Below are 27,959 nucleotides of genomic sequence, written 5' to 3' on the forward strand. Positions count from 1 at the left end.
TATTAGTATAAACTGTATTTCTCTAAAATTAACACGATTGTACTCTGAGCACGCTAAAAAAGGAAACCTATGCTATACTCACCCTGCCATGCAGGTACAGTTGGCTGTGAAGACGTAGTTCTCTGGTTTCTTTACTATGACCCAAGCCTCGTACATAGCAGTCTTGTGTCCTTGTCTTTGGCTAGGAAGGACTTCTGCCTTCAAGACGCAAAACTCAGAGTCTATGTCGTGATATTTTACTTTCTGTACGTGGCCACAGACAACAAAGTTGTATGCATCTAACGATTTGTATGCCCGTAGCTTCTCACGTGTGTACTTACTGGGCCTCTCCACTAAAAACGTATATATATCGGGCCACTGGATATCTGGCCACGCACCTACATCTTCCACCCATTCTGTAATGCCACAGGGATCTGGGAGTCTGTTGCCATTCGTTAAAGTGAGTTTAATAATATAACATTCAAGATTTGCCGGTGATAACCCTGCAGCGTAGGTAGATAAAGCCTGACACAACGCCATTCTCTGTTGCCAAGCTGCGCGCGCACTCTTGCTGATGTCATATTGTTTACAAACAGTAAAAGGGTCTATAAACAGCCATCCACCACGACTCACTGGGGATCGAGAAGACAGAGCACACACACACACACACACACACACCAAACAATGTGTCCATGGTTACACCGTGATTGCACTGTTTGAGTGCCGGTCTCTACCAAGTATATAACTGTGACAGGCGTGTCGTAGCCTATGCTAGTAAGCTCTTGTCCAGTCCTGAGTTAAAGTACACTGGCTGTGAAAAAGCTTTGCTTTCCACCATGTGGGTGGTTAAACACTTTTCTAGCTTCATCGGTGGTCAGAAAATCATCACTGAAACTCAGCACCAGCCTTTACAGTCAGCGCATCAGAGATGGTGTGGTGACCAATGCGCGAATCGCGTCATGGCTGCTGGCTCTTCAAAGCTTTGACATCAAAGTACGCTATGCCCAGAACTGCCGTAGCCCTCTTGGCATGGGTTTGGCTGCATGCCAACACTGCTCAGACGACGCTGTCATGTCAGTCCCACCAGCTAGCCCTCCTCAGACTCTTCTAAACCCCAACCATCACTACTTCGATCAGTCTCTCTGTGTGGACTTGCCAACTGTGTACGTCGATGGCAGTTCTTTTCGACATGGTGCTGCGCCTAGGTCAGGCGTGGGTGTCGTCTGGTTGAACGTCTGGGATCTTGATAATACTCCAACTCGCTGTGGACCATGGTGTCCATGAAATGGTGATTTGCACTGACTCGGACTACGCGCGTCTCAGTTTCATTTGTCATCTGCCTTCTTGGAAGAGTAACGGGTTCCTAACCTCTAACCGGAAGCCCGTTAAACATCAGGACCTCTTCACGGCTTGTGACGCCCTAGTGACGTCACATGACATGCACATTTATTGGCGTAAAGTCAAAGGACATTCTCGTGCACCCGGAACTGATAAGGATCTGAACGACCTTGCAGACTCTCTTGCCAAACAAGGGGCGGCCGATGGTACTCCATGGGTCTACAACCCCTTGTAGCTTCCTGAGGATGTGTCTTCTCGGTCTGACCCACCCTGTGTGTGTGTCGTGACTCGAGCTCAGGCCGCTAATGCGGCCACCTCCAAACCATCTGAGGGTGTTGTGTCCGTTCAACCTGTCTTTTCTGGTACCGATCTTGTCAGTCTTCAGTCCCAGGACCCTGCTATAAGCAGGATGATCTGTACCTTTCTGATCCTACAACTCATCTGCCTTCTTCCACCGAGCTTGACTCTGTTCCTGAGCTCCGTGCTCTCTTTCGTGTTTGGGTCACGCTGAGAATGGTTGAAGGGTTGCTGATGCACGCCTCCAAGCCTCCTTTGCCACCTGTCCTCATGGCGCCACAGTCACTAAGGGGGGGCATGATCACGCAAGCTCATGACTCTCCCTCCGCCGGACACAAAGGTGTCAAGGCCACATTCGGTGCCCTGAGCCAGGTTGCTTATTGGCCGGGGATGCGTTGCAACGTCTCAGATCACGTCCAGCGTTGTTTGATTTGTTGTCAGTTTCAGCCGTTCAACCCTGCACACAGAGCTCCCCTACAGAGAAAGGGACCGTCCACACCGTGGTCGGACTTGCAATTCTATTGGGTGGGGCCTCTGGCCAGGTCCAGCAGAGGTAATAAATACATCTTGACCGTGACCTGTGCATTCACCAAGTGGGTTGAATGTCTACCAGCACCTAATGACACAGCACAAACAACAGCTATTCTTTTGATGAATCACATCTTCACCCGGTTCGGTTTTCCCACTCGGGTTGACTCGGACAGGGGTACTCACTTCACCTCTGAAGTGATGGAAAATCTTTGGAAACTGTGGTGACTGTAGCTTACCTACAGTCAACATTTTGCTGTAGCCAGGTGCCTCTCACAGTATCGGGGGTTTCCGCACTAATCTCTGAGCAGTCCCCCAATCAGATTCATATATGGTGTTATGCACATCTTTTGAATCTTGTACTGGCAGACCCCACAGGCAGTGTTGTTGAAAGTGCATCCCTGTTTTCACTGCTTAATGATATAGTTTTTCTATGAGAGTCACTCAAGCGCATGCAGAGGCGGGAAGAGATGAGTCAGGACAAGCATCACAGATGACTGTGCCCAATAGGGCCAACCAGGAGGTGGGCTAAGGATCAGGCAACAAGTCAAGTGTTTGGGTGCTTTAGGAACCCTCAGGGGGCCTTGTTTCATGATGTTCTTATGACATTACACACCATTGTAGATGACAGAACACAACAGCCAACTGTGAGGGCAGAGGCAAAAGGATTCATCGAAGGCCTTTTGAGGTATGAGACAGTGCTCACAGCTCAAACTTTCCTTCGCATCTTTGAGCAAACATTTCCTCTTTCAAAGTACTTGCAGACAAAAGGAATGGATATTATTACAGCTCAACGTCTGGTTGAAGGCACAGAGGAGGGTCTCAGGGAGTGTGTGCAGCTGATGAGTTCGTGAAGTGGGCTAATAGGAAGTTGCAAGAAGAGGAAGCGTGTGAGATGGCAGTGCAGACTGCCCTTCCTGAGAGAAGGTTCAGAAAAAAGAAAAGAATGCCAGGAGAGCTCACAGAAGAGGAGCATCTAGCATCAGCTGATACGAACTTCACGGTTAAAGTTCACAAAGTCGTTGTGGGCACAGTGACAGACAGTATCCATAGAAGGTTTTCTGCCAATGCAAAACTTTGCTCAGAGTTTGCCTGGCTAGACCCTCAGAACTTTGCTCACATGAGGGAAAATAGACTCCTTAGGTCAGCTCTGAAAGAAATAAGCAAATGTCTGCTTAAATTTGACAACAGAGCTACAGTTGGCACATTACGTAGTGAACTTGCATGTCGGTGAGACATACTAAAGATGTCCCTTCTGGAGGGATAGACTGTCAGGACAGCTGGTGTAATGTCACAAGGAAGCGAGCAGGATCCTTCAATGGCACAGCAGGATGCTGAACTAGAGAGCAAACGTTGTTCCTCCTGTAAAAACTGTGTCATTTGTGTTCATCTCATCCTGTCTCAGTATAATCTTCTAACTGATGCCTACCATGTGATTGGACTGGTCTACAAGTTGGTATTAGCACTGTCCATCACACAGTTATCCTGTGAACAAAGTTTTTCAATCATGAAGTTCATAAAAAACAGACTAAGGAGCACTTTGACCCAGAAGAAACTTGAGGCCTTCATGCTCATGTGCACTGAGAGAGAAATTCTCATGTCTTTGGACAATGATACAGTAATAAACAAAGTCACAGAGACCAGTGCACTTCTCAAGCGTTTATTATTATTGTTGTAGGGTTGGGCATGTTCTTTTGAAACTATTATATAGAGGAAAACAAGATAATGAAGAAGAACCTTTTTAGGGGGTATAATGGTATCATTAGAACGTTATCTTATACTGTGAATTGCAAACTTGCAGAAAACAGCGCAATTTTTTCATTCTTTGTTCATACTGATTATATGTCTGTGAACACGAATTACTGATATTTGAATTAGCAGAAAAGGACAATTTGATGTTGTAAAAAGTATTATAGAGTTGTAGTTCAACTGTTTTCTTACAGAGCAAAAAAAGAAACTAGTGCTAATAGAAAGTGCAACACTTTATTTATCACTATTTGAAATATACATTTTCATTTATTATCTTATTTCATTTTAAAGCTTTGATAATCTCAGAACAGCTGTTTGAACAGAATGTAGATTGTTATATTGTTAAAGAGAATGTGTAGTAAAGAACAATGTTGGATGTGTACTGATGTTTAAATAAACCTACATTATAAAGCAACTCTTAATTGCGCAGAATTACAAGGCTTTACCGAGTAGTGTGCTTTTGTAGACTATACATATAAAGTTGTGTAATGATTTAAATTACATGTTATTTAATAAGCCATAAGACGTAGGATTCCATAAAAAATATGAAATCAACCTTATGGATCTGTTGGGTTATTTTAACCAGAAGATTGGAAACCTTTTATTGCAGATATTAGATAACAGCTTCGTATTCACTCAGAGACAACAGAAGAGAGAGAGAGTCAAGTTTAAAAGTTTAAAGATTTATTACTACATAAATTAAACTAGACTAACTTAAACACAGTATGGTGTAACTAAGGTGAATGAGAGGGAGAATGGTGGAATGTGGAATGTTGCTCAGAACCAGCAAATCCGAAGAAGCAATTAGTTCTGATGGGAAATGAAGGTGATGTCTTCGCTCTAAGCTTTGGTTAGGAGATTCATAAACACATTTGACGCCATTCTGTCGGTCTACGTACCCTTAGCGGAAGTCCCCGTCTAGATCAGGAGGACGCTGCACCATCTTCTTGTGCCTGCTCATGGTTTGAAGCCTGCTTTATCCAGAGGACCACTCTGCCACCTAGTGGGCTTTTCTTATAACCCTTTGACTATGTTTTCATGGCTCATAAACACATATGTCCAAATAAACAATTTTTTGATTATTAATAGTTAAATGTAGGTCTATCTTTTATAACTACAGGATCCTGAGATACTATATGTTTCCACAGAAAAACATATCTGTCCCTTCAAAACAAGTTTAGACTAATTCCACAGGAAATTCGATTTCCCAGCTTCCAACCAGCATTCAAATGCACCATGTACGCACAAATCAGTCAGGTGAGAAGTCTCAAAAGGACTGTTGTACTTGTAAACTGATCTGTGGGTAATGTAGTTTTGTTCGTGTGTACCAAATGTGTGTGTGTGTGTGTGTAGGAGCTGAAGTTACACATGAAAATGTAAACACAAGTTACAAATCAAGAGTTACACGTGCTTAGATCTACCTACACACACAAATCTTTAGTTACACACACAAAGTTTTAGTTATGCACACACGATCTAGACATACACACAGAAACCTTTAGTTATGCAAACACACACACACACACACACACACACACACACAGGTATTTTGAAACTTTATTCTCCACATAATTTAGCTCATGTAAAGCTTTCAATAACTTTTTTTATAAAGTCTCAACACAAGTAACGGGTAAATGAGAACAAAACAAATAAACTTAACCTTTTAAGCCAGGGTTATTAAATTATTATATTTTCATTGTTTAACTGATTTTTACTGATTGGTCCTGTTTCCTATAAGTTTAGACTCTAAGCTCTGGACGAGAGTCACAGATGTGCAAATAATTGGTGACAGAATTTCCTCGAAGCCATACGGAAGTCTTGTTCCATGGTCTCACCAAACTCCTCCCATGCCCGGGGTTTTGCCTCGCCGACCACCCGAGCCGTGTTCCGCTTGGACTGCCGGTACCCGTCAGCTACCTCTGGAGTCCCACAGGCCAAAAAGACCTGATAGGACTCTTTCTTCAGCTTGACAGCATCCCTAACCGCCGGTGTCCACCAGCGGGTTCGGGGGTTGCCACCACGACAGGCACCGACAATCCTGCGACCACAGCTCCAGTCGGCTGTCTCAACAATGGTTGGGCTGCATGGTGGCGCAGTGGTCAGCACTGTTGCCTCGCAGCACAAAGGTTGCAGGTTCGAAACTCGGCTGCGGCCTTTCTGTGTGGAGTTGCGTGTTCTCCCCATGCATGCGTGGGTTTCCTCCGGGTATTCTGGTTAACCCCACAGATCACAACATGCCCTATAGGTTATAAATTGTAAGTCGCTTTAGATAAAAGCATCTGCCAAAAAAAAAACATAAACATAAACAATGGAGGCACGGAACAGGGTCCATTCAGACTCAGTGTCCCCCACCTCCCCCGGAACATTTTGGAAGTTCTGTCGAAGGTGGGAATTGAAGCTCCTTCTGACAGGAGACTCTGCTAGACGTTCCCAGCAGACCCTCGCGATACGTTTGGGCCTGCCTGGTCTGACTGGCATCCTCCCCCACCATGTGCCGGTCATGGATTGTCCATAATGAACACCATGTTCAGACATAAAGGTGTCCATATGTGCTCTTAGCACCAGCAGACCTTAGGCCGCAGCTCGATGATCGACTTTGCGGCTGCATGTCTTGGACACTCGGGTGAAGAGAGGGGTGGAGCTGTCAACTGTTGGCTCAGATGGTGGGGGAGGATGCCAGATGTTAAAGACGACAAATACAAATGAGTTGGTGTCCGTGCAGCTCTGAATGGTAGCGACGCAAAACAAACCTGCAACACTTCTCTCCATCATGTTTAATGACCATCCACAGACAAATGGAACCTCACACACAGGACAGGTAAGGCAGAAGAGATTGTCCTTGCAAAAATAAAGAAAAGGAGTGTGTGTGTGTGTGTGTGTGTGTGTGTGTGTGTGTGTCGCTTCCATTCTGTTGAAACCGTGAGTTTGCATTAATAGGATTATTGCTGCCTTAAAGGCCGTTGGAGGAACAGACACATGATCTGCACACCCAGAAAGGTGTTTTGTGACTAGGAACACTGATCTTCTCTAGGAGTTTCCAGTCGACCAGGACACGTTACAGGTTCTGACCACAAATGAGCAGAAATAACATCTGTACCAGACCAACTCCAGAACACGTAGCATTAGCAGGTATCTGAACACAAGCTGCAAGAAGAACCTTTTAGCACTGATCTACAGCTTAATGAAGCTGCTATGGATTTCCCATACGTGCTGATGGAGAAGGAAGAGTTGAGGTCAAACAAACAAACAAACAGAAAACTACAGTTCTTTAGGACAGTTAAGGTTATCTGATGTAAACAAATTCCTGCACCAAAAACAACCTGATTCACGTGAAATCATCGTGCGAGAGGGTCCGTCGTCCATGTGGCTCTGCTAGGAGTGATTTAACGTGTTTCTCTGTCTCAAGGCACAGCAGCATGGAGAATACATGCAGAGGTCCTACTGATGGCTTTGAGCTGCTGCACTTTGCATAGAGTCCTGCTGCACGGCAGCACAGAGGTGTTGGTCATTAGGCAGGGTGGAACTAATGCCGGTCACTTAACTCAGCAGATCTTTGAGACAGAGGGAGCTGGGGCTGTGTCTTCAGCTGAAGGTTGACTGGCTGCTCAGGTCTTCCAACCAGTGTTCCCAGACTCAAGTCTCAGAGGTGCTGCTCACCTTTAAACTGGGAATAGTAGAGTCCCTCTGCTGAGATGGCATCCCCAAGTCCAACTGTCCGAAGCGGGTGTTTGCAGACAAGGACTGGGGACATGTGGAAGGTCACATTCCCGCGGTGCCACACCATAACGGGCTCCGCTGGGTTCAGGGACAGGTGGTCCCTGGGCTCTGAGTGGGAGCTGTAAAACTCCAGTGGGGCCTTCAGCTCCACTTTTTCAACGTCGACAACCCGGAGTCCACAGGCCTGACTGCTGGCCACACGGGCTCCCGCCATCACAGCAGCTGCCTGGTTGCCCCAGTGCCCCCCCACCGTAGCTAGGATGTGGTAGGCCAGGGTGTGGAAGTGGATACGGGTCAGATCAGACTCTGATGAGATGGCGCCGCGGCCATGATGCTCCAGGATCCAGAGGAGGATGTCACTAACCCGTCCCACGTCTGGGATGCCTTTCCATGCAGGCAGAGCCGAATGAGGCCCTCCCGCAGCCTGAGAAAGGAAGAGCAGCTCCTGTTCATTTAGTCCCATGGAGCTGACCATTGGCATGACCTGCTAACAGGAAGCAGGAAGAAACACTTTAGCCTCACAGCAGTCCTCTGATGTGGTTCATCATCACTACTGTAGTTCACATATACCTCCTGCACGATGCTGATCATGAAATCCTTGTCAGTCATGCTCGCCAGCTCCAGGTGGACGGGAATGTCTTTGGGAATTTCAGCTATTGAAGCCACAGCCTGCGGACATGAAAGACAGCTGCATGACAGAGAACTTATTCCAATAGTCTAAATCCATGTTGCTCAGTACTAAATGTACATTAAGGCCCTAGGCCCACACTTTAGTGAGTATGTTTCTGTAGCCACAAGGTCTTTGATTACTGTTAGGTCTCATTTTAAAGGGAACTCTTGTGGGATACTTCATGGAGATGGGTTAAATTTAGTATATATGTGTTACTGACGGACATGGATTATATAAAATGTGATAGTTTTTTCTTTGCCACCTGAAAAACACATCGACTTCAGGATGAATGTTTGAGAAAAGCAACAGTAGCTTCTAATATCAATGGATTTATAATTTTACATCTTGACATTAGCCGTACAAACTTAGAGTAATAAAACAAAAAACAACTATTTACAGAGGTTCATATATACTATAGACACTCCAAACACACCAACCTGTATATGGCCTGGATTGATTACAAGACAGCCTATGACTCAATGCTGCTCTCATGGAGTGTCTATAATGTATAAAAACCTGGCTATGCCGACGGCTAGAACAAGCTGGTCTGAAGGATAGTACAGAGGCACTAGGGCTGGGCGATATGGACCAAAACTTATATCTCAATATCTTTTTGCTGAATTCCAATATACGATATATATCTCGATATTTTTCCTCCTTTAAAATATTTACAAGTTAACTCACTTCAAGCTGTCTTGAGAAATTATACATAAATCAGTAGAATACATAAAAATGTATTGATTGTCAAACTTTAACCTTAATGCCTCTGGTACAGCTGTCTGTTAACACACACACACACACGCACACGCACACGCGCACGCGCACACACACACACACACACACACACACACACACACACACACACACACACACACACACACACACACACACACACACACACACACACACTTGAGAGCAAGAGATGTATCAAATGACCCACAGGCACTTTTTAATTATATATTTATAATTAATGTAAAATTATTTAAATTTCATCTACAGGTGGCCATTTCATTTACTTCTTGTCCAGAGAAACAAAATCTATCATGTTAAGCTAAATGTATGACGATGTAATTGCATCTACTGAAGATCACATGGGTTATGCACCGTGGAGTTATTAGTTATCAGGGCAAACATGGCTGGAGTCTAACAGTATTGGCTCACATCAGCGATTATACTGTAATGACTCAGAGTCGGGGTTGGGCCAAGATTGCGGAGGGCGCACACGCACGGTAACGAGCTAGCAGCTAAACCCCTGAAAATTTGCTTCCAAAGAACCTCAACTCACCCGTCATCGCTTGTGGAGGAGGGGCATAGAGCTCTGGATCTTCTGAACTGCAGAGGGACTGTTTTGTGGACGTTGGCTTTGCATGGTTTTGTAGAAAGATGGCGACTCCTAAAGGTGGTGTTAAACCGAAAGTTGCTCTTCAGTCTCATGACTACTGCGGTTCTGATATGGAGACAGATGCCCGAGGCATCAAAAATGCTCTTACATCACTGGCCAAGCAAGTTAATCCAGCGAAGAAATAAAAAGCCAAAGACGATAGCGACGGCAGTGAGAGCTCAAACGCTACACTGACGGTCATAGAGTCACTAAAAACCCTAATGGAGGAGTTCAAGATGGAGCTGAAACAGAACTCCCTAACCATGGTCAACATAGCAAAAGCGGTGGAGTTTAACTCCGAGGAAATCAAGGTCTGCAAGGAGATGAAAAAAAGTTATCTGCTGAGGTGGAAATGCTAAAAGAACAAAACACAGCAATGCTGGAGAAGATGACCGAATATCAACTAAAACCACAGAGCTCGAGTGGTATAAACGGAGGTGGAACTTGAGACTCAGTGGACTTAAAGAAGAACAAGGAGAAAATACATGGCATGTGGTCGCTGGCATAATGGGCGCATTCTGCCACATTGGAAAGAGAAGATCTCTGGAGAACCACCAAACTTCACTGCGTCTGCAAGGACATGAACATCCGTTTCGCGGAAGACCTGACGAAAGAAGACCGAGAGGCACGAATGGCGGTTTGGCCAAAGGTGAAAAAAGCTAGAAAGGCTGATATGAAGACTATGTTCAGAGGTCCAAATGCCTACATCAATGGGCAAAAGGTGTTGCCCTAAATATATAATGAGCCAAGTTTTGGGAGTCAGGGTGAGGTGAGTTTACTGAATGTTTAATGCTGCTAGTTTGGAGGTTTAGAAGAAAAGTCAAGTAAGTTAATAATTGTTTCTGTTCTCTTTTTTAGTTTATTCTTCTATTCTGACTTAATTTTCATATGTGTAGTTTGAAAAGCAAATTTTCTTTCATTTCTATCAAAGTGAGAGGCTTGAGAAACTTGATTAAAAGGAAAAACATTTTTTGTTCTGCAAGGGGATGGAGTTCAATATCATATTCTTACAAGAAACACATTCTGCAGTTGATGATCAGGTGTCTAAGCAATGGGGAGATGGTATTTATTTAAGCCATGGTACTACAAGATCTGCTGGCGTCGCTATTCTACTTAAAAACTTTAAAGGGGATATTATTTCTAATGAAGTTGACAAATTTGGACATTGGATTATTCTAATTGTGAACTTGGATGGTAGGCGATTTGTTTTAATAAATATTTATGGGTATAACAACAAAAGAGAGAACTCCAAGCTTCTCGAAGAAATCGGTCTGAAAATCGAAGAGCTTCAAAATAAGTATTCATCCGATAACATTATATTGGGGGGTGACCTAAACCTGGTGCATGATGATTTTCTAGAAAAATTCCCCTCAAATATCAATCTAATCACCCAAATACTACTTTTGAACAGTTTTGCAATGAACATAATTTTGTGGACGTATGGAGACATTTAAACCCTGACAAAATACAGTTGTCCTGGTTTGGTTCTAGATATAGCTCAAAGTCTAGAATTGATCATTGGTTAGTTACAAGTCCCCTTATGAACAACTTTATCCATTCTGAGATTTCTGCTGCACCACTGACTGACCACTGCATCATTACTTTGGAAATAAAACCAGATTCTATTTTCCACGGTAAGCATAGTTTTTGGGAATTCGAGTCTTATCAAAAATGATGAAATATAACAATAAAATTAAAACTCTAATAAAGTAAATTTCAGATTATAATGAGTTAACTACTGCTGTTAAAAATGGGAATTTTTAAAATATAAAATTCATCAATTCTCCATCACATTTAGTAAAAAGGTTAAAAAGGAACGAGAAAAACGTGAATGGGAAATTGCTACTTCACTAAATCATCTATGCAATAAACTTGGTATAAATGACGATGAAAGACATAAAATGTCCAATTTACAAACCCAATTGGATGACATGTTTGCCCAAAAAGCTCATGGTGCTTTTGTGAGATCTAGAGCTAAATGGATAGAGGAAGGGAAAAAAATTCTTCTTACTTCTGTAATTTGGAAAAAAGACGCCAAGGTAAAAATAGCATTAATTCCCTTATTGTTGCTAATATAGAAATTACAGATGAAACCCAAATCTCTAACAACATATATACATTCTATAAAAATGTGTATACACCAAAAATTTCCGGGGATAATTGTGAAACTTTCCTAGAGAATATATCCTCACACATTCCGAAAATTAATGACACATTGAAGCAAAGTTGTGAAAACCAAATTACTATGAATGAACTTGATGCTGAGGTCAAGCGCCTGTCTCCAAATAAAGCTCCTGGATCGGATGGTTTCACAGGCGATTTTTATAAATATTTTTGGATTGAAATTAAGAATCTATTGCTACAAGTATTCCAAGAAATTTTTGACTCTTGTTTACTCCCACCAACCATGAGACATGGAGTTAGTGTTAATTCCAAAACCAGGGAAAGACCCTAGACATATTGACAATTGCCGACCCATAACTCTTAGAAATTCTGACTACAAGCATCTAACTTACATTTTCACGGCTCAGTTGCAGGTAGGAATTTCAGATGTAATATCACAAACTCAGTCTGGCTTTATGAAGGGAAGATTAATTCATAATAATATAAGATTAGTGATGGACATAATTGAATATGGCCACCTGATTCAAGATAATGGGTTTATTCTTTTTCTAAATTTTTACAAAGCATTTGATTTGGTCGAACATTGTTTCATTCTTTCAGCACTCCAACATTTGAATTTTGGGCAAATTTTTAGAAATTTAATCTCAGGTTTATACAATGATATTAGTTGTGTGATGCTACCTAAAGGCTCTACACCCAACTTTGATGTTAAGGTTGGAATCCCTCAAAGGTGTCCTATTTCACCCCTATTATTCATTACTGCAACTGAAATGTTAGCCATTTTCTTGAAAAATTGTAATTCCATCAAAAAACCAAATGTCTTTGGAACAAATTTAATATTAGTCAACTTGCTGATGACATTACAGTTTTTTTAAAAGACAAAGATCAAATAGCTATAACAATTGAGGAAGTTGGGAAATTCTCTAATGCATCAGGTCTGAGGTTAAACCTAAACAAGTGCGAGTTGTTCTCTATACATGAAACCACATTAGTGGAAAGTCACAATATCCCTATAAAATCCAAAATGAAGTATTTATCTCTCTAAAGACTATACCCACAACCAGTTATTAAACATAGACTCCAAACTTGAAGTTTGTAAATTTAAACTCAACTCCTGGTTACAACGAGATTTGTCAATATTTGGACGAATTTATTTAAAGGGACGTTATGGAGTTTTGAATTTTTATGCTCGCGATTGCCCCCTCAGGCCAAAAGCGTAACGGCAGCTTCAATAGTAGGCTCGTGCAAGAGGCGCGTATGCTGTACGTGCACACTCCTTAACGAAAATAACAGCTGAGACAGTACTGTGTGTGTGTGTGTGTGTGTGTGTGTGTGTGTGTGTGTGTGTGTGTGTGTGTGTGTGTGTGTGTGTGTGTGTGTGTGTGTGTGTGTGTGTGTGTGTGTGTGTGTGTGTGTGTGTGTGTGTGTGTGTGTGTGTGGCCCGGAGGACAGGAGAACGCGCAGCTAATTAATTAAATAATTTGGTTCTGTACCTTTGTCTTCAGCACACAAAGGTTTATGATGGGTCAGTCCTGCATGCTCAGACCATGCCCTTCCCTTGCTTGAAAAATTGTTCCAAAATGAAAGTTGAACCCACATCTTTTTTATCTGTGAATTCAATGCCGTTCGGCGAGTCTCAAATAAAAATTTGGGCATCTTGCTGTAAAAAAAACTATACCATTAATGTAAAAAATTAACTCTAAATAAATGATGTTCCCATCCAGAATCGAACCCGGGTCTTCCACACGAGAATCCGCCATTTTATTGAGTGAACTATAGGACGAGTGACGTCTTTATGTATCTGTAATAGTTATATCCTTGATGACAGCTGAAACAACGTTCAAAGAACGATTCGGAGCGAAAATGGCTATTTTGTTGCTAATTTGCTGGAAATATCTAGAAGAAAGTTCTACAGAAAGTAGCTAAGGGTCCTCAGAAATGTAGCTAGGTTCATCACTAGGCGTTAGGAACAGCGAAAAAGTCGCTGAGTTGGCACTACCTCACTCTCTACTGCTAAAGCTACTGATAGCAAATGCTACAGGCTAGCTAAGTAGCTACGGCTGTTTACGGGTTTTTCAACTGAGCGGAACCGGGACTCCAATTCCGACACCCTCGCCTCCAAAGCTACAAAAATGCTACATTTATTACACGTACCATTATCGCTAAAGGAGGCAGAGGAGTAACTAAACATCTGACACAGAGAGCAAGAGATAGGAGACGGAGAAGCAGAGACAGAAGTAGCCATAGCCGTGCTGAGGCTAAGCTAACTGGACGAGCAAACTGTTCAACACCAAATAAACTGCGTGCGAACTCAAATGGTTCCCTAAAAGCTAGGTGGAACAACAGAAAATGTGTGTTTTAGCGTGCTTATGTGCTACAATAACTCAGAGATATCCTAGTACAGAGAAATTAAATCAGTTTTAGCGAGCCCCAAACACCAAACAGCTACACGTAGTGCAACACTGAAAACAGGACACAGGAAACGCCTTACCGCCAGGCGACTTAGCAGCATAAGATGCGACGGTAGAAGGCGCCCGCACACTCTGAATCGTGGCGACCACATCATGCGGCAGCCCAGAAGCCTCTAAGCGTGACCGCTCAGCGGCCAGACCCACAGCCGTTGGCCTACTTCTGGAGGATGTTTGATTATCCCAGCCACCAGGAGAAGGGTGTCCACCCTCCATGGGAGTCTCCACGGGGAGCCGGACACTAGCGTCTGGGAGCTACGAGAATTACCGAGAGCTGTTCCGACCAAACTCGGTCCAGGAGACGGGGAATCAGTGGGACTGGCGGAAACGCATACAGGAGCGTCTGAGGCCAGGGCTGGTGTGAGAAGGTGTCCGCTCTGAGCAGGGGGTGGTCCCGGGGACTCAGGGAAAACCACAGGCGACACTGAGTGTTTTCGTGAGCCGCGAACAGATCCACAGAGGGTTCCCCGAACTTGATCCAGATCTGTGATATCAGTGCGGGATATCAGAGGTGATGGCAGCTCTCTGTGCAGGTGTTCAGGAATGGAGGGCAGGGCCTTGAGCCACAAGGCCCGCTGGATAAGGGTCTGCCAGGCAGCAATGTGAACAGAACCGGTGAGTACAGCAGCGCACAGATTGAGAATGGCATCAACAGTTTTAGTAATGATGGTTTTCGACTCGTCAGGAGCATCAAGCTCTTCCACCATTTTGGAAACGCCAAAGGCAAGAAGGGCAGCGCCGGTCTGGAAGGCGCACTAGTGTGCGCAATCGGTGAGCCGCGTCAGCAGCTGGTCATGCTTAGAAGCGGGAACTGCTCGCGGGCCAGTGAGGTGGTTCTTGGTGCCAAACAGCGAGGCCAAGTCCGGCTCCAGTGGAGGAATGGATGGCCAGCCCTGGTCGGAGAAGCCCTTGACTTTGGTAATGGGCGCATATGTGGAAATTGGCGCCTTGAGCTTAGCAGGTTTGGAGAAGGCGGCGGACCAGCAGCTCATGACAGCGGGGAAGCGCGGCCAGATGGGGTCTGGACAGCGCGTTTGTGTTGCCACGAAAATTCCCGCCAAATCATCCGCTTCAAGCGGAGCCAGTTCTGGCACATCTAGGCCCTTGCGGACTGCAGCCGCGGAGATGATGGCAGGTAGCTCCTGGAGCAGTGCTCTAACTGCTGGCAGGGAGGAGCGAGAAGGCACTGGAACAGAGGAGCCCGCTGAGGGAGGCTCGTCGACCTCCGTGTTGTCCAGGAGGGAAGAAGGGCTATGGCAGCCAGCCTCGCCGTACTCCTCACTGTCAATGACATCGTCCAGTCGGTAGGAGCCAGCCGGCTCCTGGCCGACGTTGAAGAACTGTAAAGCCTTGTCCAGCGAGTACGTGTTAACCACCGGAAATTCCTCGGCAGTGGCGGGGGTGAAGTACTCGACCCGGCGGATCTTTTCAGTCACGGGCAAAGCGGCACAAAACGGGCATGAGGCCTGGGGGGTCAAGGCCAGGCCAGCATGATGAGACCCGAGATAGACCTCACATTTGGCGTGCAGGTCGCCGCTGGAGATGGAGCCCGTCTGGCAGGCCGGGCAGGTCCTGACGTCGCTGGACATGGCTGGTGAGTAGACTGTTTTTCTTGGATAATTGCTCTTTAAAGAAAGCTCTTAAGCTTGGCTTGAAGAGATAATGGAGGCGAACAGTGGAGTCGCTCCACTTATATACCCACAGGGGTGCCCACCATTGGTGGGCGTACATTTAAGCTTTTCATGATTGGCTGATGCTGAGATCATCCTTCCAATAGCAGCTAGATTAAGGGTTAAGACTAGACGAAATGGAAACAGATCTCTGTTGGCATTGAACGTCCAAAAATAATTAAAAACCAGGACGACAGATGCAAACTTTAGAGCAGCACATTTATCCAGAGGCTTTCAGATTCAAAAAACTTGTAAGAATACACGTAATAACGGCTTAAGAGACGGAGCAACATGTCACTAGCATAGCGGCTAATCACTAGCATAGCAGTTTGACCAGTTATATAGATATTAAGATAAAAAGTAATCTTGTATCTTGTTTAAAAATTATATAGACATTTCAAAATGATTGTTAAATCGCTGTAACGTGCGGAAATGGTCAGTTTTCACCTACATATTGACCGACACAATGTCCGGTCACCTACAGACCTAATTCCACTATCTGAGTGGAGTTTCTAACCTGCCTTCTAAAGACCAGAAGATTCTGCAAACCTTGTTGATATTTCAGGGGGAACAAGATGTCAGCCTATGTTCCCAAACAAAGCCTTCTTTTGATAAGACCGCAGGATTGCTCACTCTCATGAAAGAAGTTTTACAACACATAAGTTAAATAATCATTAAATAATAATATGGTTAATGAACAAATGTTATATGAATAATAATATTGATGTTTGAATAATCTGTGCCAAATTCAATGAAGGTGAAATGAATTTTAATATTACAATGAAACATTTTGATGTTATGATCAGTAAAGTTTGGTTTAACAAGGATGAAATGAAATACACTCAACAAAAATATAAACGCAACACCTTTGTATCTGCTCCAATTTTTCATGAGATGGACTTAAAGATCTAAAATTCATTCCAGATACACAATATTACATTTCTCTCAAACATTGTTCAGAAATCAGTCTAAATGTGTGATAGTGAGCTAGCCTAGTGAACTAGACCAAATTCTTGCTTTGCAAAGTTTGGTCTAGGCATGCTCCATTGGAACCTCAGCAGCTCCTACCAGGACTCTGGCTAGCCAATCACAGCTCTCTAGAGGGGTTTCAAACACATAAAGAGCTGTGATTGGTCCATAATGGTGGGCCAATCATAGTGCTCTATCTGCTTAGTGAACAAATCACAGAGCTTTATCCGCTTTGTGGGCCAATCAGGGCACTCTATATGCCTGGTGGGTGGGATGATGCAACAGAGTGAAACAAGAGTATGTCACATTCATTGTCCAGTGGAATGTGGAGATCATTTGAAAGACAACGGTAGAACCCGCCCCACAACCGAGAGCCGTCAATGGAGCATGGCTAGACTAAATAAATGTATTATTTAGTCTGGCTTGCCAGGCTAATAGTGAGCACTTCTGCTTTGCTGAGATAATCTATCCCACCTCACAGGTGCTGATCTGAGTAGTGCACAGGTGCCCACAATAAAAGGCCACCCTGGAATGTGTAGTTTTTTGCTTTTTTGGGGGGGGTCTGGGGATTCAGAACCAGTCAGTATCTGGTGTGACCACCATTTGCCTTATGCAGTGCAACGCATCTTCTTCGCATACAGTTTATATGATTGTCAATTGTGGCCTGTGGAATGTTGGTCCACTCCTCTTCAATGGCTGTGCGAAGTTGTTGGATATTAGTGGGAACTGGTACACGCTGTCGTATACGCCGGTCAAGTACATCCCAAACATGCTCAACGGGTGACATGTCCGGTTAGTATGCTGACCATGCAAGAACTGGGACATTTTCAGCTTCCAAGAATTGTGTACAGATCCTTGAAACATGGGGCCATGCATTATCTTGCTGAAACATGAGGAGATGTTCATGGGCACAACAATGGGCCTCAGGATCTCATCACGGTATCTCTGTGCATTCAAAATGCCATCAATAAAATGCACCTGTGTTCTTCGTCCACAACAGATGCCTGCCCATACCATAACCCAGGGCTGGGCGATATCTCGATATTTTAATATATATATCGATATAATTCTAAACAAGATATAACACGGGACAGTATCTCTAATATCGATGTAGTAAAAATTTCCGTTTAAATTACAATAAATGGGCCGCAACTCGCATGTTTTTCTCCTCTCCCAGTGTCCCTTAACACAACCTGTCTGTTCCGCCTCCCCTGCTCTGTGCCCACAAGCCCTCCCCCTTCGCCACCACCACTCGAGTGCTTGCTGCTGAGCTGCTAGCGACAACATGGAGTTGGAGGGCGAAGCAGAAGAGGAGTTGGTCAGTAAAAAAAAAAAGAACATTGGCTCGATAATCTGGAAATGGTTCGGTTTTAAATTGTCAGATGACCAGCAGCAAAATGTTTTCTGTAAAGAATGTTGAAAACCTGTTGTAAAGAATGTTGAAAACCTGTTGCAACGAAGGGTTCGAGCACAACAAACCTCTTCCACCATTTAAAACAGCTCCATAAAGTGGAGTATGAGGAGAGCATCAAATTACGTGCTGCGACTCAGACCACAAAGTCTTCCCAACATGTTGTCCCGAAACAAACCCTGTTGCGGGCTTCATTGAGCCATAGTGAGCCATACAAAAGAACTAGTAACAAGTGGCGTGAAATTACCAAAGCGGTGGCTTTCCATATCGCCAAAGACATGGCTCCCATATCAATGGTGGAGCAGACCGGTTTTGTACAGCTGCTAAAAACCATGGACTCGAGATACCAATTGCCCAGTCGCAATTATTTCGCAAGAGAGGCGCTACCCAAAATGTACATGGATGTCAGAGCCAGTCTTGCTGCCCGGCTTGCAAAAGTGTCTCACTACGCGCTCACCACCGACATGTGGTCCAGCAGGACCTGCGAACCTTACTTGAGTGTAACTGTGCACTTCATAGAGAACTGGGAGCTGAAGAGTGCATGTCTTCCAACCAGCTACTTTCCGCAAGATCATACAGGAGAGCATATTGCCGAAGCCCTGCAGGAGACCCTCAAAAGCTGGAATCTCAACCCAACGGGACTAGTTGCTGTGACGACAGACAACGGGACTAATGTTGTCAAAGCGCTGCAGTTGACAAAGTGGCCAAGGATGCAGTGTTTTGGTCACAGACTTTTTCTGGCCATTGGTGAGTACAATATAGAATTAATTAATTGAAATAGGAATATATATGACAGTGAAAATGGTCAGTAAAACATGTGTGTGTGTGTGAGTGAGTGAGTGAGTGAGTGAGTGAGTGAGTGAGTGAGTGAGCGAGAGTCATTGTGTTTTGTATTATTTATGTCACTTTGAATAATATTATCTAATAAATTCCATTGGAATTTATTAACTGTACGCAATCATGAACAAATAATTCATAATAATAACTAGCATAAGAAAATGCCACAAGAACATATTAGGAACAGGAAAAACTTGATTTTTATCAGAGTGTGTCTTTAACTGAGATTGTGTTTAAGATGTGCTTCACAACTAAACTTTGGCCAGATGGACCTAATTAAATAATTAGTGATTTTAAAATGTGTTGTGTGTTTCTATAGGACACAGTTTGGGTGATGCCCGGGCAACAAGAGCCATTTCTGTCTGTAACTTCTCTTCGCAAAAGAGAATATCTGAGGTCATTACATCTGTCAACGTATTCAGATTGTTTCCACTGTCATTAAAAAATACGTCCCAATCAGTCATTTCAAAACAGCCCTTTAATGCTTCACTCGAATCCTCATTCCAAACTTGGATATTTTTTGTTACCACTTTCCCTGTCTTCAGTTGTGACCTGTATTTTGGTAGTAGTAAGATTACATTGTGGTCTGATCTACCAAGAGGTGGACGTGACTTTGAGATGTATGCATTTGGGATGTTGCCATAACACTTGCTCCCTCTTGAGGCTGTTGTGACATATTGCCCTAGATTAGGTAAATATGTTATGATGTCGCATTTATTAAAGAGATGAACTACTTAACATCGTGCGTGTGTCATGAGCCTCAAGGCTGCAAGATATAGGACTCCTGATCTTTTACTTTGAATAAAGTCTATCTTCCCTGACATAAATGACTTCATATAATCGTATTCTGTTGAATGAACAAGATGTTTAATGCATACTGTATAAGTATTGTGTGCATTAATCAATGATGAGTTAAAATTAATATTTGTCCTGTAATCATTCATTTCAGATCTTAAACTACACCAGATCAGTACTTGTTGATTCTAGTAATTTAATCTATCAGTATGAACACAACATCATAATATTTTTAATGTATAACATTTTGCTCCACATAACTGTTATAATATTTTCACTTCACACTAAGAGGTTCCCTCTGAGTATCTGAGTGAGGGAGTGGTTCTCTGAGGTGTTTGGGAACGCCCTTTAAAGATGGCAAATTCTGATTTGCCTAAATTTGTCATCAACATTTAATAAATACAAGGATCACTTCCTGATCTAGTCAGTTCTCCAGCTGCCTCCTGGCAGCCCCCGCTGACAGCTCAGTCTGCCACTGCTGTTGTGTCCTTGGGCAAGGCATTTAACCCACCTTGCCTGCTGGTGATGGTCAGAGGGACCGGTGGCGCCTGTGTCAGTGCGCTCCAGGGCAGCTGTGGCTACATTGTAGCTCATCCCCACCAACGTGTGAATGGGTGAATGACTGATTGTGTTGTGAAGCGCCTTGAGAACACAATCAAATACAGGCCATTTTTACCATAATTTGTCATGTATAATCACTAGTTTAGGAAAATAGAATTAATTTTTTGCATACATAAGCACATGATAAGGGAGGATAAAGGTTGGTTTATGCTAGACGCGTCTGCGAGGTCCGCACGGCTCCGCACGGCAAAATTGTGTCATTTTACCAACCACTCCCCTCCACCTGGCCTCCACACGGCCCAAACTGTCCACACCGCACACCTAGGAACTTTTCTAACCACGCGGACGGTCGAGCACGGAAAAGCATGGCGGAATGGCAAGAACTAGTTATGGCAGAGTTCGTAAATACATTGTTCTTGGAGAGAAATAGCTTGCACTGTCGGAAAAGACGAGGACGCTGTTAAAAATGCTGGAAAAACATGAGGGACCGATAAGTGAAGGCAAGGAAGTGGAACAAACGGAAATTGGTGATCCTGGTGGAAACAAGAACACTCCACCAATTCTAAAAGAGCTTAACCTTCATAAACAACTGTTGTAAACAACAGAAATTTCTACTTCTACTATGGTCTAGTGTTGGATGCATGCCGTAGAGCTCCATGCTGCCCCCTACAGTTTGGGAGAATATTGGCTCACCGCAGAGACAAGCCGCATGAACCATAAATGCTGCGAGTTGTGAAGCGCGTTCCATCCGCGAGCCGCATCACCAAGCGGAAAGTAAATGTGTCAAGCATAAACCAAGCTTGGGAAGAGCCAGCATGACTGAACAGCCTGGCCAGCCAGGCTGTGAGCAGCATAACAAATGTTCATCATACCTTAGTTTCCAGAGTTAACTCATTGCAACGCCACGATCTGCTTACATGGAGTCACTAATAGGTCAGCAGATTATTAACGGCAAAGTCCCACAGCACAATGCACCAGAAGGTCCTATTCCTTACAGAGCGCTCCTGGATGAACTTCCGGACGTCTTCAGGAGAACTGAATGGAAACACATTGTTCGTGCATCACCTGGAGCTGAGCCGGATGCAGCAGACGGAACCTGACATTCCTCAGATACAGAGCGTGTTTCTCATCGTTGAAAGCAGCTCTTTTCTTGGCCAATGTGGGGCTAACATCCTGATGGTGGCTCCTTAATAATCCAGCTGGTGGTTCCTGGCCCAGCACAGCCTCCTTCTGCTGGAACCTGGTGAAACTGACAAGAAAGGTGTGTGGGGTGGTCCGCTAGCCAGGTCTTCGGGTCAGGGTTCGGTGAGCTTTCTTTAGTTCTGGTGGTGTGGAAAAAGCCTCTGGACCCATCACCTGCATCAGAACCTCAGATGCAAATTTGACAGGGTCGTTACCGTCCTCGCTTGCTTCTGGGATGTTAAGTATGCGGAGGCTCCTCGCTTCCTTCTGGGATGTTAAGTATGCGGAGGCTGGATCTTTGTGAGCGGTTCTCCAAATCATCAAAGCGCTTCAACAGCAAAAAGTTTTCTTTTTGAATTGTGTTAATGTCGGACTTTGTCAAAGTTATTGGCGGCCACAGATTAAACTGTAGCATACCTACTGAAGCCTGCCGTGGTTTAATAGCTTCTTGAATCAAGGAGGAAACATCTCGTTTAAATGTGATTCTTTGTTTTCCGCCGAACGTTGGTTAGCATCCACCACCGCAGCATGAAAAGGCTCTGTAGCGGCGGACATGGACGAGCTGCCGGCGGGGAAACATGCTCATTTTCCAGCATCACTGGTAGCTGCTCATGTAGCCGGAGTCTGTCCTCCAGAAGCGGTCTTTGCGTTTCTCACACTGCTTGTTATGAGAAGTAACTCAGCTGGACCGCGAGATTTGTGCTAAAAGGTTGTGTTTTGCAAAGAAATGATGAGAAAAAGTAGGGAGCCCTCACGTGCGTCCTACTCGCCCTACAGGCTACAACCCGGAAGTCTCGCTGACCACATCTTTAATCACTGACCTGCTTCAGCCTCTCCTTCCACAGCTCTCGGCCTTGACCCTCCATCATGTGGAGCCCAGACAACACCACCAGCTCAGGCTGGAACTCCTCCAGACTGGCGACAAACATCTCCAGGGAGCTCATTCCCCCATTGGACACATCATGGGAGAAGATGAAGCGGTTAGCCTGAGGCGCCTGAGTGGAGCCCCAGCGCTCGCCTGCACACAGACATGAGTTACACAACTGTGTGTGGATGATGGGCAAAGACGTGCCTGGTCCACCTCTCCAAACCTGCTTTATACTCCAGAATGAGGTGAAACTCATCTGTCTCCTGGAGAGATCCTGGAGGAACAACGATCTGCTCATCCAGCAGCTCATGAAGCTTTGGACCGACTGGACCACACAACAGAACCTTTGGAGCACACAGATGCATTCAGCTCTACATTACAGACTCTGCAGCTCTGTGCCACAGTGTTCCTGACATTTACATGCAACACAAAATTAGATTCTACTGAATTTAGAGACTTAATGAAAAGTATTTGAATATGTACCATCAGGTCAGGGTATGAGGCAAACTTCTGACCAATGAGGGCAGCGTTTCCACCTACATAGAGCTAAAACAGACAGGTCAGAGGAATCAGGGCCAAAACCACAGAAGGAGTAAATAACAGTGGCTGCAGGATGACATGGCCATACCTTTGCCCCAGGGTACTCCGCTGCTGCTCGAGCTATTCTCTGGAAGACCTCGCTGTCGCTGAAGAAACGCTCAGCAGCAGCTCCACGCTCCATGAAATGGATGAAGGTTTCCTTCAAGTCCTCTTTAGAGTGCAGAACTTCATGATCTAGACCGGTACCTGGATCCACAGCCAGAGCCTGGAGCAGTCCCACTCCAGATACCACCACGTCCACACAGGCATTCACCCTTAATCAGAAAAAATACAGACAGCTTGTAAACATAAACCCGTTCCAACCCTTTGGCTGTGTCATCACTCACCCTACAGCCACTTTGCTCCACTGATGAGCAGGTAAAGTTATCAGAGCCTCCCAGGCAGCAGAGACCACATGCTCCAAGCTCTTCTGGCTCTGAGAGGATGTCTGAAGGTGTGGCAGACCCACGTACTGCAGGATCTGCTCTGGCAGGTCCGGTCTGCCATGGTAGAAGTAGCCCACAGCTAATGCTAGCAGGACTGCTGCAGAAGCCGTTCTCCACATGATGCTTCACACACTCCTGCAATAAGCCAATTAGTCTGTTCAGCTCACGTCAGCTGTTACAAGCCAAACAGACCAGTTCTGTTCATTTCACCCTCCAGCCTCCAGATTTAAACGTTTATCTTCTTCTGTCTAAAAACAATGGAGCACAATCCCACATTACTGTAAGGTCATATGATCTGATGCGGGTTCTTCTCAGGATGCTCAGCTGTGGCCAACAGCCATCTTTATTTATGCTCACCTCCCGAGATATCATTAAGATTATGACATCACACATGCATGGATACACAGATAAGTAATTGAAATCTGACATTAACTACTGTGAAACACACATAGGCTGTAATCATAATTAAAGCTGCAGGCACTGCCGCTCCAGCCTAGGGTAGCGACCGCATCACCACCACTCATCATCAGCATCTCAAACCCTTTTTCAACATGTCCTATAAGCTTCCACATGTCACAACTAGGTGGTACAATGAGTGAGTCTCTATGATAGTGCTCTGCTCATCTCCCACTACAAGCTTTTAAAGTCCAAGTACTGAAACAGATGCTGTAGCCACTTCCTTCTTATTTTAAAGGGGCAGAGGTTGAACCACACTGCTGTTAAAAATGAAGAATAATGTCTCAGAATTAGAGAAAGCTAGCATTACCATTTGATGTTAAATGCTGATCCAGCAGTAAGGATGCAAAAGTTTGGCGGCGATTCATGCTGATTAGGTGAAAGAGGTCTAACAGGCACCTTGGAGATGAGAATGTGACCTGAAGACAGGTCAATATCTGAGGTTTAGCCATGTCCCCACACCATCTGACTGATGAAAACTCTTAAATTCTATCCTGAATGGATTAAGTCAGTAGGTCGAAATCCCTAGGAAAAGTTAGTTAAAATACAACGTGTGTAAAAATAGACACAATGGTGTTGTCAGACCAAAATGGGCGACTTCTTGTAGGGTTTGGAAAATGGTTTCAAGAGACTTTTTTGTAGGTCGTGGGGCTAGTGATGCACCAATATGAAATGTTTGGGCCGATACCAATATTAAACTTCTCCTTAAAGCAGTTATCTAATCAACCGATCGCATGGCAGTTGCCTCAATGCATTTAGGGGTGTGGTCCTGCTCAATTTCTGTTGAGACATTCAAATGGTAGAGTCAGAATTAGGCGTAAACAGAATGAGAACATGGATCCATCATGCCTTGTTACCACTGTGCAGGCTGGTGGTGGGGGGGGGGGGTGTAATGGTGAGGGATGTTTTCTTGGCACACTTTAGGCCCCTTAGCGCCAATTGGGCATGGTTTAAATGCCACGGGCTACCTGAGCATTGTTTCTGACCACGTCCTTCCCTTCATGACCACCATGTACCCATCCTCTGATGGCTACTTCCAGCAGGATAATGCACCATGTCATAAAGCTCCAATTATTTCAAACTGGTTTCTTGAACATGACAATGAGTTCACTGTACTACAACGGCCCCCACAGTCACCAGATCTCAACCCAATAGAGCATCTTTGGGATGTGGTGGAACGGAAGCTTCATGCCATGGATGTGCATCCCACAAATCTCCATCAACTACAAGATGCTATCCTATCCATATGGGCCAACATTTCTAAAGAATGCTTTCAGCACCTTGTTGAATCAATGCCATGTAGAATTAAGGCAGTTCTGAAGGCGAAAGGGAGTCAAACACCAAATTACTGTGGTGTTCCTAATAATCCTTTAGGTGAGTGTATATCTTTTAAACATATTGTCAAAACTCCATATATTGGAATATATTGTTTAATATATTTTTCTTCCTTAAGGGCCTATATGCAAATCCATGTGCCCCTTGGCCGTGACCAAAATCAGAGTGTAGAAAAGTTATTGACTTGTATAGCTGCAGTTAAATCTTTGATGTCTCAAAACTTCTTGTATTTCAATGAATCCAAAACTAAGGTTCTACAATTTGGCCGAAGTCAAGTGGTACTGACCGTTTGGACTTAGGGCCATTAACACAGTTTCTTAAGCCCATGGTCACAAATCTTTGTGTGAAAATGGGTAGTCAGTTTTGTCTTGAACAACACATAAGCTCGTGGTGATGGCTAGCTTTTTACCCCTCAGACAACTAGCAAAGATTAAAATGCTGTTATCGCGACTTTTTTTTTCTTATTTGTGATGACTAGGCTGGACTACTGTAACACCCTGTACGTGGGCATCAACCAGTCTTTGACTTCACTCCTGCAAAAGGTTCAGAATGCTGCAGCACGTCTTGATACCCAAAAGTACAACCATATTTGACCGGTTCTTTTGGGCCTTCGTTGGCTTTTGGTCAGGTTGATTTTAAAATGTTGTTACTTGTTTTTAAATGCATAAATGGTACTGCCCCACAATACCTGTCAGAGCTGTTGACTTTGCATGTACCTGTGCGGTCTCTTCAGTCAGCTGATTGTGGTTTCCCTCACAAAACATAAGAGCAAAGGAGACAGAGCCTTTTCGGTGTCTGGTCCCAAGTAGTGGAACAAGCTACCTACTATAAACGTAAAACAGGCAGACTCCCTTACTGTGTGTATATCTCGCCAGAAGACCACCTTTTTTATTTGGCCTTCCATTGAGGTGTTTGATTTTTACTACGACTCATACAGGGCTGCTGCAAACTGTATTATTTCTGTATGATTTTATTGTATAGCACTTTGGTACATGTTGTTGTTTTCTATTAGTGCTATGTAAATAAATTGGATTTGGATCAACCTGGCCATTTGGTAAGTAGCAGCTATGCTAGGGGGAGAGGAGATTCAGACCGGCAGACTCGCCTCCATCAGTGTGGATCAGGGCAGCTGTGGCTACAATGTAGCTCATCACCATCAGGGTGTGAATGGGTGTGTGAAGGACTGATTGTGTTGTAAAGTGCCTTGGGGGGTTTCAGGACTCTAGAAGGTGCTAAAGTAATGATATGAGTTTCTACCAGTTAAGTACTTTATCAGCTTGTAAAAGTTCGTAATTAGCATGACTACCAATCAGACGCTGGTACGCCGCATATACACTATGAATGGTTAACGGTTAATGGTCTGTATTTGATAATGGTCTGCATTTGATATGGTATCAAATACAGACCATTAACCAAATAAGGGCATGTACTACTTCCGGTTTCTCACCGGATGTCGCTTGCATCAGCGTTTATTCATGAGGCTACTCAAACATAAGGTGGATGGTACTTACAATAACAATAATGGTCCATCTGTGTCTACATCAGGAGGACGTGGATTAAAAAGAACACTGATGTGACTTTACGATTAAGTTCAGGATAATGAAATGGATCTGGAAAAAACAAGTTCTGGATTTCTGAAAGGTTCTTTTGTTGGCTAAGAAAATATGAGAAGCCTTGGCTTCATGTTTACTGACAGCAATATGCTAGCTCTAGTTCTGAGGCATAATCTTCATTTTTAAAAGCAGTGTGTTACACCCACGCCTGTGATGATGAAAATGGGGTGAAGTTACTGCTAACGTGGACACGGAACTTTTTGTAACGTAGTAACGGGCTAGCTGCAGCTTACCGACGGTAGCAGACAAGTCAGAAGCTGTCGCCGGCCCCGCACGGCTTAATCCTAACATCCCATTGAGCCGATCACTTCTACTAGTCTTCCTCAGCTAGCGACTCTTTCTTGGGGGTTGTTAGCGGAACGTACCGGTCAGGCAGCAGATTAGTCCCCCCAGGAAGGGCAGTCCGCTTCCTGTTCCAGCGCAAAGAGTATGTGTTCCAGTTAAACCGGTGGAAGCTGTTAAACTCACTGATTAATTGGGAAAAGGAGCAACTCAAAGAGCGCCAACATTCACCAGCCGTTCCGGTCCGCGTAGTTTAGAATCGTAGAATGTCCAAGGAAGGTCCCGCCGTTCTCACCTCTGATTGGCTAGAAGGGTCCTCCTACGATTGGATATCGGTCTTTGTCAGACACGTGACTTGCATGTCAACCACACCCCCATAGCACCATTTTGGGTGTATGACTTGCGTTGCTGGGGAAGCCACAGCAGAGCTGAAGTTGAAGCATCGACATATAAATATTGGACAATGGGTTTCCATAGGCTCCAATTACAGCTTTTGAAGAAAAATGGGAGGTGGCCACCACCACCATTTTGACCGTGTCACAGGTTCCGTCAAACCTATTCCACAAAAGGGAAGAGAGGTGGGGCTGTAAGGCTGGGATCCACTGACCACACCCGGTCGAACTAGCTACAAGCTAACCCAAAGCTAACGCGGAGGTGGGAGCTACTAACGGAGGTAGCAACCTAGCTAAAACCAGAGTTAACTG

At 44.4% G+C, this 27,959-nt stretch overlaps 1 protein-coding gene across 4 annotated transcripts; it reads right to left on the reverse strand.

Annotated features, from left to right (window-relative positions):
• Positions 1 to 5,430: 5,430 nt before the first annotated feature.
• adpgk (ADP-dependent glucokinase) lies at positions 5,431 to 27,749 on the reverse strand. Of its 4 annotated transcripts, none has more exons than XM_054743091.2 (8): positions 27,442 to 27,749; positions 23,471 to 23,704; positions 23,173 to 23,398; positions 23,028 to 23,090; positions 22,768 to 22,888; positions 22,498 to 22,694; positions 8,179 to 8,277; positions 5,431 to 8,095 (listed from the first exon to the last, which is right to left on the reverse strand). In XM_054743091.2, exons 2-8 carry the CDS (start codon positions 23,686 to 23,688, stop codon positions 7,532 to 7,534), a joined length of 1,488 nt encoding a protein of 495 aa, XP_054599066.1. In that variant the 5' UTR covers positions 23,689 to 23,704; positions 27,442 to 27,749; the 3' UTR covers positions 5,431 to 7,531. The 4 variants fall into 4 exon arrangements, with proteins under 4 accessions (XP_054599066.1, XP_015830285.1, XP_015830283.1 ...); XM_015974799.3 differs by having other exon boundaries at positions 5,431 to 8,092; positions 27,339 to 27,749; XM_015974797.3 differs by having other exon boundaries at positions 27,339 to 27,749.
• Between the last annotated feature and the right edge of the window lie 210 nt (positions 27,750 to 27,959).

The sequence above is a fragment of the Nothobranchius furzeri genome, chromosome 14, assembly GCF_043380555.1.
Source record: "Nothobranchius furzeri strain GRZ-AD chromosome 14, NfurGRZ-RIMD1, whole genome shotgun sequence".
NCBI classification, from domain to species: Eukaryota; Metazoa; Chordata; class Actinopteri; order Cyprinodontiformes; family Nothobranchiidae; genus Nothobranchius; species Nothobranchius furzeri.